Genomic DNA, 11,253 nt, shown 5'->3' with positions numbered 1-11,253 from the left:
AAATAAATGTTTGATAAAATAAATATATTATTTGAGTAGGATTTGTATGTATTATAACAATGCAGTTATGTATTTTTCCAGATATGACAAGGTATTTTATAGTAACATGAACACACAGAGAACAGAGGTATGCTTTAAATATATGAAAAAAAATTCATTCATTTTCTGAACCCGCTTTATCCTCACTAGGGTCACAGGGGTCACTTGGAGCCTATCCCAGCTGCTTACGGGCGAAGGCGAGGTACACCCTGGACATTTCGCCAGTTCATCACAGGGCTGAACATATAGAGACAAACAGTCACTCTCATATTCACACCAATGGGCAATTTAGATTAACCGATTAACCTATCACTGCATGCCTTTGGATGGTGGGAGGAGCCAGAGTACCCGGAGAGAACCCATGCAGACACGAGGAGAAAGTGCAAACGCCACACAGAAAGGTCCCACCCCTGTCGACTGGTGTCGGAATCAAACCCAGGACCTTCTTGCTGTGAGGCACGAGTGCTATCCACTGCACCACCGTGTCGCCCCGTTATATGTAATCAATCAATCAATCAAATCAATCAATCAATCAGTCAATCAGTCAATCAATCAATCAATCAATATTTTTAAACTCTCTTTATTGGACATTTTCATTTTAAGAACATAGAGAAATAATAATATAGCAGCATTGACTGAGTAACTCATAAAACAGAAAAAAAAGGGGAACAGGCCATCTGGTTTGAGGTCAGACAGTTCACCAGATCCAAATTATAAAACAAATAATTAGAACTGACATTAAGTGTTGAAAAGAAATGCAACCAGCTGTTCCCGTTTCCAGTTTTTCCAGTCTCTGAATGTCAAGAAAATTTAATTTTAAGCAGTGAGTAGTTGAAGTATCCACATCCATGTCTAAATCATGGTTTCTGTGTGTTTTGTTATTGTTTAATAGTCATTAATTGAGGATGTTACTGGTGAGCTGCTGAGTGAAAATTTATTTCTGAGCGTTTTAAGGTTTTGTAAAATTAATTTGGGAAGTGTACAAATAATAAATTAACATATGTTGTACACAAACAATCATTTTTATTATCACTATGACGACTATTATCATGTCATAGGATCAGCTGATGCTAACCCAGTGATGGCCTAGAACATAATGCACTGTACACGGAGTCTGTGAACCTGTTTACGGCACTCTAATACTCTGATCACTATCTGATTTCTGGAGTTATCAGATTATTCCAGTGATCATGTAAACCACAGGTGTCAAACATGTGGCCCAGGGGCCAAATCCGACCCGCCAAAGGGTCCAATCCAGCCCCTGGGAGGAATTAGTGAAATACAAAAATTACACTGTAGATATTAACAATCAGTGGTGTCAAAATCATTTTAATTCAGGTTCCACATACAGTCCAATTAGATTTAGATTTCAAATGGGTCAGACCAGTAAAATATTATCATAACAGTGGCGGCTGCTCGTCTTTCAGACAGGGGAAGCTCATTGTCAGCTTACATAAAAAAAAAAAAAATAAAAAAAAAATTGTCAGGTTATTTAAACATACATTCGGCCCTCCGTTCCCTTTTAAGAAAATGGTCAGTGACCTTATCGTACCAAGTAGGCGTCTTTTCCAGGGACTGGACCAGTGTCCTCTCTGCTTAGACAGCCTTGGCCCATTGTGTTCCAGGTGTAAGACTTCAGCCTTTTTAAACTAGAGAAGCTCCCTTCACTCCGACCTAGCCAACAGTTTGACTGATTTAACTATCTACAAAACGATATTAAACTCGAACAAGAAATAATTAAATTATGTAACTGAAACAAGAAAACGCTGAAATTATGTTAAATTGAAACAAGGAAGTCCAATGAGTGTTTTATTTACAGTGCAAGAAATGAACGAGTAATTTCGTAGTGGTTTCTCTCTTGATTTCACAGCAGAATGCGTGGCGGTATTAAACTGAACTGTGTCAGTGAAGGAGGAGATCTCAAACTAGCTGTCAATCAAACGGGGTTCAGCCTTTCGACTGATCCTCCAATCAGCATGTGAAATCCCGGCGTCCAGCCCGGCCGAGCTCCGCCCACAGCTCCATTCACCCCCAGAGACGTCCAGCGTCCGGGGGTGGGACAACATTGTGGCATTTATCCAATTACCATCCAGTTTTCAGGCAATGAAAAAAAATGTTCCATTCAGTCCCACTGAAGCACAGAGACGCCCGCAGTCTACGGACAAATGCACTGAGCAGAGATGTATGAGAAAACAGAGACACAGGAATGTATGAGAAGTGAACAACATCGCGTCCGTTGATTTGTGATAAAGCTGATTCTGAACAAACTCATCTGTGAAATGAACGTGTTCTAACACATTTGTAGTCCATGAAATGTCAACACAACCGTACATATTTAACCATTTAATTTTCATAATTTTAGGGGAAGCCGGGCTTCCCATGCAGTCTATGAGAAATCGCCACTGTATCATAATAACCTATAAATAATGACAACCCCACATTTTCTCTTTGTTTTTTTGGTGTAAAAAGGTAAAATTACATGAAAATGTTTGCATTACCAAACTATACTTTTACAAAAAAAAAAAAAAGTGAATAAGATGAACAAATATGAACAAATGGAAATGTCTTAAGGAAAGTAAGTGCAATTTTACCAATATTCTGCCTGTTACTAAGTGTTCTGTGTGATTGTAACGCACATGTTTAAATGATAAACTGATAAACCGAGGCAGAATATTGTTAAAATTGCACTTGTTTTTCTTAAGACAATTCAAGTTGTACATGTTATTTAGATTTTTAAGGAAACTTTGTAGCTGTAAACCTGATCATAATGTCATTTTACTTTTTTCACTCTTATTATTTTACTGGTTCGGCCCACTTGAGATCAAATTGGGCTGAATGTGGCCCCTGAACTAAAATGAGTTTGACACCCCGATGTAAACAGTATAATCTAATATGCTTTATTAGATAACAGCAGTAATCTGATTATGAGAAATCAGATTAACACACCTGGATTTCTCCCCAATACTGCATGTATACAGGTTAATCTGATTGATTTAGTTCTTCTACGTTTGCACATGTGTAAAAACACTTAAAAATCATAGAGAATGATGAGGGGGAAAAAAATCATAGAGAATGGGAGTTACATGGACAAACATGAGCGGAAGACATTGAGCTTGTTTACATGACCATAAAAGTCTGATAACTGGAAGTAATCAGATCATTCTAATAATCAGATCTAACGCATTTACATGTACTGAAGAAATGCATTAATCGAAAACCCTGGTCTAGATGCTCCATAAGCTACAGCAGCAGCGTAAACACTCATTGGCCACTTAATTAGGTACACCTTGTATGCTGTAAACCCCAAACCTATGGATGTCACCTACTGTAGCCACTGAAAAAGAACTATAAACCGAGTTAAACAATAAACTCTGTGTAGTCAGATACAGGCGACCAATATTCATGTCCTGTATTAAACTAAAGGTAAATGCTTATTTTTTAAAATTTTTATGTCTTTTATTTTAGCTCCAACCCCGACATTTTCCAAACTCTACTCTGTTTTTGTGGCTACACACACTGCAACAGTCAAGTAGCCTTTTTGACACTATCAGCAATATTATGTGTTTGCAAATTTCATGCATGTCTATCATCAAGGGAGTGAGTGGTAATTGACCTATTTTGTCGTCCAAGGGGAGGACATGCTGGGAAATTAACCTTGTAGTGCAGACTAAGTGAAAAAGGCTCATTTTACTCCCTGAACATATGGTCACATGTTTTTCTCCCCTAACATATGTTCACAGAAAAGCTAATGCCAGGTCCAACAGATGTGGCTTCAGCTTCAGCAGCCCCCATCTCCACTTTCCCATCACCCCTCCCCCAAACAAACCAGGTGAGAAGCATTGTGTTGAATTATGTGAAATGGTATGCTATTTCACATAATTACATAGGGTCCATGGGGGTTTGGGAAAAAAAAAAAAAAAAAAAGCAGCCCGTAAGGGTCAAACAAAACCAGGCTATTTGAAGCACTGACTCACTGCATTCAGCAATAACAGCCAATTTTAACATAATACTGACAATACTTCTCTTACAAAGGGAATCTTTCTTGATTCTAATGTATTAACCCTTTCATGCATGAATTATGAGAACCTCAGTCAAGATTTTTTTTTACTGAGTCCTTTTATTCCTCTTTAGGCATGAAAAAAACAATGCAATTGATTTTTTTTTTTTTAATCAACATATTTTTTGTGGAGTTACAAAAATGTCCAATCACCATGCGTTTAATTTTTGAGGCAAAAAAACACGTGTATTTAAAACCCATCATCAGAAAGTGAAAACTATGAAATAAAACCATTTTTCATGCAGCTAATCTGATGTTTTCTAACATTTTAACATACTCTAATACTAGTTATTACTCACTTCATGGTGATAATATGGAAAAAAAAAAAACTTTTTGATTACGAAAACTTTTAAATTAGAGTTTAATAACAATTGGCTATTGATTTACACAAAAACATATTTCTGCAGATCAGGTAAATAAAGAACAGCAAAGTTACAGTAATGGTATGAATTGCAGTGTATGTGATGGTGTTGTGTTGGATGATACAAAACTAAAACAACAAAACCCATGAAAATACAAGAGAACAGCTGTAGAATAGCTGTCCACTGTAGTGACCAGTATGCATGAAAGGGTTAATACAAATTAAGTTCATCTAACTAGTTACAGTTAACCCTAACCCAATACGGGGGTAATCATCGACTCTGCAGCAATCCTGCTTTATTCTACTAACCTAAAAATAAATGGCCTGATGCATGTTAGTTGTTCTTTGTCTACATGATCTACAGATGTGGAAAAAATTAGTAGACCATCAAAAGTCATCAGAAACAATGGTTATGCAATCAAGTACTAACTCCTGTGTGGATCATGTGGCTAAAACAGACAAAAAAGAAAACATGGAATGTCTAAAAGCACTGTTTTTGTCAGTACAATGCCATAGCTATTGATGTAAGAACTGAAGTGATTTTGGTTTATTAATTTTTTTTAATCAATTACTAGAAATTTCAGGCAACCCCACGTGGGGTCCTGACCCCAAGGTTGAAAAACACTGGTTTAGGTCTTAAGTGTTTGTTTGGAGTGGTATAGGCCTGTGGTTCCCAAAAATTTTTGAGGCTGTTATTATTGTAATGCTCATTATTCATGAATATTGTTAATGATTTTTTTTTTAATCAGTTTCACAACTTTCTCATATTTAATCACTTTTTCTTTTCCATTGATAGTTCAACTGAAATGACTTTATATTCTTATCTTGTTAAAACAAAACAAATCCTAATGTGGCAAAATTCCTAAAATTCATATGTAATGTTATTTAATCCATTTTTTTCAGTCTACAGTCACGGAAAAAATTATTAGAGCATCAAAAGTCATCAAAAACAATGGTTATGCAATCAAGTTATTATCAAGAAAACCTGGAAAATGGCTTGATATCAGCTCTGAAATTAAACTCTTAAGAGCTATTTTTGTTGTTATCATTATATTTGTCCAAATAAAAGTACCTTTAGTTGTACCAGACATTAAAATTAACAAGAAATTGAAGAAAACAAGAGTGGTCTAATAATTTTTTCTGCCACTGTATGTCATCTGATGAAAGCTTCAAAAGCATTATGGGTGGCTCTGTGTGTATAGCTTCACATGTGTTTGTTTGTCACGCCTGGTGTCTGTATTATAGTTTAGATTTTAGTTGAATATAACAATGGAAATAATTCATGTCAGCTACATTGTTTCATTGCACACGGTTTTTAGTAAATATTACAAAAACACAAAATCCACTTGATGTACTTTATAACCATAGATCTTGAAAAAACATATAAACATGACATCATGACGTGAACATATTTAGTGAAAGGTTTTCACATTCATTTTACTAAAATTAAATTAAAGTTGAAATGTTAAAACATGCATTGATTCTGTACAGTACATATTCAATATGCGTTCACTGTTCCATTAGTATTTCATTAAATCATTACATGAATTACCTCCACGTATCAGTAATCTGACATCCATGTATAATGACCAAACCCATAGTTTTGTAAACGTTATCAGTGTCAGTGTCCATTAAATCTTTCTGGTTGGACAGAACTTTTTTTTTTTTATGTCTCATGATTTTGTCACTCAGAGTTGCTGTATTATTATTAATTCTCTGTGTTGTTAAAATGAAAAATTTCCAGTAAAAAAAAAAATTAATGAAACAAAAATTTTTTTTTGCAAACTCCAAGGTCCACGTTAAAATCAGCCCTGGAACAAGGAACTGGGCAAGTGCACACTTTTAACCAACTAGCCCAGAAATGAGATAGCACATTTTGCGTTGCGTTGAGGTTAATGAACTAACGCATGAACGCATTTTGCGTTGCGTTAGTTGTTAACGAACAAAGAGCGAGCCCAGAAACAGGATAGCACAAAATGCGTTAAATGGATGCATTTTGTGTTGCGCTGGGCTTAACGATTAATGAGCTAGTGCAGAAAGGAGCCCCTGGCCAAGTTGATCTTGTTGCCAAATCTGAATAATCTCGAGCAGTGACAGCTTTTTGACCTTGAACAACATCAATCTCCAGCTGAGCAGCTAGCAGTGGTGTTAGCTCATCTGCTCCTGAATTGCAGCTTTACTCCTCACTCCTATTCCAAATCTTGTAATTGACTCATTCTATTTGTTGCATCATTTCCTCATCAGGTGAGCTGTTAATTTTACCCCGCCCCCCGAAGGGAAGGCAAGGGGTATTGTTTTTGGTTTGGTTTGTTTCTTTGTTTGTTGTTAACACTTTAGCAGCAAAACTCTTGGTTGAATTCATACAAAATTTGGTTTATAGATTGCCAGTGACCCAGAACAGATGTCATTATATTTTGAGAAAAGTAGGTCAAAGTTTCAATTTTTTAATGAATTTTTTAAATCTTTTTTTCCCCATTTGCTTATAATGGGCGAAATTCCACATTTCTGTAGCAAAAAAACTATTGGTTGAATTCATACCAAATTTGGTTTATAGATTTTCATTGACCCAGATTAGCTGTGATTACATTTTGGGAAAAGTAGGTCAAAGTTCAAATTTTTTTATGAATTAAAATTGTAAATTGTAATGAATTTAATTATAAAATCTTTTTCTTCTCCCATTTACTTATAATGAGCGAGATTTCACATATCTATAAAACATCAATTTTGTTTCAATGTACTTCAAACTTGGCATATACTGTATATAGAGGCAGTTGATATGCTGACATCAACACATGCATACACATGATGACATCAGCTGGATCCATGCCAAAATAAGCTACATTACATGTAAGGGGCGGGGTTTGTTGTGCCTGACACCACTTGTTTTCTTCTCTTATTTTTTTTGCCCCTTGTATCCAGGTTAAGCGATAAGACGAGCTGTCATGCTACTATCATAACCTGTAGACGTTTAACTTTAAATTCCAAAGACTAGTTAGTTGATGCAATTATCATCAAATGACATTAGCAACTTATAATGTTTATCTATACACAAATAAAGTATATAGCCTACATTTTATTTTGAAACCATTCATTTGATCCAGTGATGGGACTAGGTCTAAGGACTTTCTTTTTTCCATGCACCAATTCATGGCAGGAGGTTACACAAACTATTTTACATAATACATACACTTGAAAGGGTTCATTCATTCAGTAGAAAAAGTGCAAACACCACAACACTCACTGTAGCTGTATGGGTGTGTGTTTTTCACACCTCTGGTGGCTGTGTTAGATTCAGGTGAATAGAATAATGGTAGTAATAATGGTTGTTTTATGACAACTATAATAGCATTCATTGTTTTATTGCACATTTTCCAATAAATCTCAAAAAGACACAGAATCCACTTTACACTAAAGGCAATTAGTGGCCATGCAACTTGGGAAACACATTTAGAGATAGTTGTCCTGACACAAGCATATTTACTAATAGGTTATCACATTCATATGACTAAAATAATTATGTAAATTGAAAAGTTTAAATGTTAAAACAAGCACTGACTGTGTGAATACATATCCAAAATGAGTTCACTGTTCCATTAGTATTTCAGCATACACTACCAGGCAAAAGTTTGGACTCACCTGGTTTTTCTTTATTTTTATGACTATTTCCATTGTAAATTCTCACTGAAGGCATCAAAACTATGAATGAACACATATGGAATTATGTAGTTTAAAAAGGTGTGACAAAACTCAAAGCATGTTTTATATTTTAGATTCTTCAAAATAGCCACATTTTGCTTTTATTACTACTTTGTGCATTCTTGGCATTCTCTCGATGAGCTTCATGAGGTAGTCACCTGAAAAGCTTTCCAAAAGTCTGGAAGGAGTTCCAAATGATGCTGAGCACTTGTTGGCCATCTGTGGTCCATCTCATGCCATTTAAATAAGAAGATGAGTCCAAACTTTTGCCTGGTAGTGTACATCAGTTACCTCCATGTATCAGTGATCTGACATCTCTGTATAATTACCAAACACATAGTTTTGTCAACTTTATCAGTGTCAGTGTCCATTAAATCATTCTGGTCAGACAGAACAACCTTTTGAGATGTTTGGAGATTTCCGTCATTTTTAGTCCATACATAACTGGATTAAACAGAGGATGATACAAGATCAGTTGTATAGTCATTATAAAACGTACAGTTTTTGAGAACTCCGTTTCCATTCGTAGTAGTAGAACATCATAAGCACTGAAGCAGGAAAAGTTGATTAAAACCAGCAGGTGGGGTAAACACGTCTGAACTGCTTTTTTCCTGACTTCTCGACCGCTTCGATGTGACACTATAAATATATTTGTGTATGAAAAAAGGATAAAAAGCACGGGCAAAATGTCAAGATTCACAAAAACAAATAACCCGTATATATTTAATGCTCTTGATGTAACACAGTGGAGTCTGTACACGAGGCTGTTACAGATTATTCCGTTAAAAACAAAGTGACAGAGTTTTCTATTGGCATTAATTGCAGTTATCACTATAATCTCACTAGCAGGCACAAGCCAAGCTAAAGCTATGAAAAGGGTGACTTTGGTTTTACTCATTATCAGCGGATACTGCAGAGGTTTACATATAGACACATACCTGTCATAGGCCATGACTGACAACAGTATGAACTCTGAACTTCCTAAAGTGTAATATGCAAACCACTGAAAAAGACAGGCTGGATAAGATATGAGCTGTTCATCAGATAAGAGGTCCAGTAAAAGCTTTGGGTAGACCACTGCACTGAAAACAACAGAGTTCCATAACAAAGCAGCAATAAAAATGTACATAGGCTCATGGAGGTTTTTATGAACGAAGATAATGATAATGATAGTAAAATTACTGCAGATGGCAAGAATAAATGCAGTAAACATGATGACAAAATAAAGAAACCTGTATTTATGCAGTTCCACATACCCATCAACAGTAATATAGGTTACATTTAGATAAATATCCATTAAGACTGGCTGAAGAAAGTGATAACAGATGTAGAACAGATAGATGCCGTAAAGATTACAAGTGTAAAAATGAAATGATTGAATTTGTTCTGTTAGAAGTTAAAATGCATGTGTATATGTGTGATCAAAATCTCCATCAAAAGCACGTATTGCTTGCACAGTGTCAAAGGTTTTTATAAGGCTGTTCCACTCTCCATGGATCTGATGACACTTTACATCATAAAACACAAACATGTGAATGCATCTCCTTAAACTCCAGAGGCCGAACATCCTTAAAGACATAGTTAATGTTAAACTACTGGTGCATGGGCTTCTGTTAGTGGCTGTGTTTCCATCGAATTGTCAAGTGAGATAAAACACCAAATTAGGCACATATGATTTAATTTTGATTTTCTTTGCCTGGCCACAATATATACTAAGCAGTGCATGCTTCATTTATTGTATCAAAGCAAACTCTTGAGATATCTGTGGTGTTGAAGGTGTATTTTTCCTCAGTGGGTACTTCTATGAAACTGGGTTCATTTTGGTACCTGGCACTTTGCCAGCTTTTTAGACTCAATAATAAAAGAGAAATCTAGATATATTTCCCCCCAGGATGTACCTAATGATGAGCTGACCTCAGATAAATGCAAAAAAAATTCTACTCTTGCTCTGAGCCATCCCAAAATTAATGAATTTTTAATAAAATATTGGGGCCAAAAATAGGACCAAAATTGGGTTAGAAAAAAACTACCTAGGTGTCAGTGCATTTGATCTGGAAAACATGGCTGTAAATGGTCTAATATACCGCTATAAAGACAGTCTTAAACTTGATGATCCTTTTGGTTCTTCTAATCCAGACATACAGGTTTTTCATGAATCTCAGTCTCATTCCAGGTTTCGTGTGTAACCCATCGTGTCCACTGGCGTTACATACAGAACCTGCCCATTTAAACACATTAAATTGTGAGTGATTTTGCAACAGTGGTCATTTTTGTGAAACACTCTGCCTTGCATAATTAGTTCGATTCCCAAAATGTACCTGAGAGAAGAAAAAGATATTTGAAAAAATAGTTGTGCGTAATTTTTGTGTCCTTTTTACTGTGTTACATGAGGATTTTTGTATAAAAATAATATAAAAAAAAGTACACTACCAGGCAAAAGTTTGGACTCACCTGGTTTTTCTTTATTTTTATGACTATTTCCATTGTAAATTCTCACTGAAGGCATCAAAACTATGAATGAACACATATGGAATTATGTAGTTTAAAAAGGTGTGACAAAACTCAAAGCATGTTTTATATTTTAGATTCGTCAAAATAGCCACATTTTGCTTTTATTACTACTTTGTGCATTCTTGGCATTCTCTCGATGAGCTTCATGAGGTAGTCACCTGAAATGCTTTCCAAAAGTCTGGAAGGAGCTCCAAATGATGCTGAGCACTTGTTGGCCATCTGTGGTCCATCTCATGCCATTTAAATAAGAAGATGAGTCCAAACTTTTGCCTGGTAGTGTATTTTATCTGGAAAAATAGTTTCTCTTTTACCTCAGTAAATATTTATTTTTAAAATAGACGCAAAGTGCTTCCAAACTTGCTTCATAACATTAGTCTACATCTGGTTTGATTTTGTAGCCGAATGTCCTGTTTTTAGGGACCAGTTTCATAGAAGCACCCATGTTTTTCCTGGTCCCACCTTGATGTTTCAATATGATTGTGGGCGCTCCTATAGCTCCACTGTTATAGAATTATCCAGTGGCACTCTGATGCCGCCGTGATAAATATATCAAATCAGAAAATGTATATTATCTATTACAGTGGGGGGC

General features: G+C 35.7%; 1 protein-coding gene across 1 annotated transcript; it reads right to left on the bottom strand.

The window, feature by feature from the left end:
• Nucleotides 1–8,523: 8,523 nt before the first annotated feature.
• LOC115412052 (olfactory receptor 6N2-like) lies at nucleotides 8,524–9,450 on the bottom strand. Its single transcript, XM_030124350.1, has one exon. The coding sequence runs from the start codon at nucleotides 9,448–9,450 to the stop codon at nucleotides 8,524–8,526; it is 927 nt and encodes a 308-aa protein (XP_029980210.1).
• Nucleotides 9,451–11,253: the final 1,803 nt, after the last annotated feature.

This window comes from Sphaeramia orbicularis, chromosome 21, assembly GCF_902148855.1.
Source record: "Sphaeramia orbicularis chromosome 21, fSphaOr1.1, whole genome shotgun sequence".
Taxonomy (NCBI): Eukaryota; Metazoa; Chordata; class Actinopteri; order Kurtiformes; family Apogonidae; genus Sphaeramia; species Sphaeramia orbicularis.
Note: the sequence above shows the minus strand (reverse complement) of the source record. Positions and strands in the feature narration are given on the sequence as shown.

Coding starts and splice junctions, on each gene's coding strand:
- LOC115412052 (XM_030124350.1), bottom strand. CDS start 9,450: ATGGATATTTATCTAAATGTAACCTATATTACTGTTGATGGGTATGTG.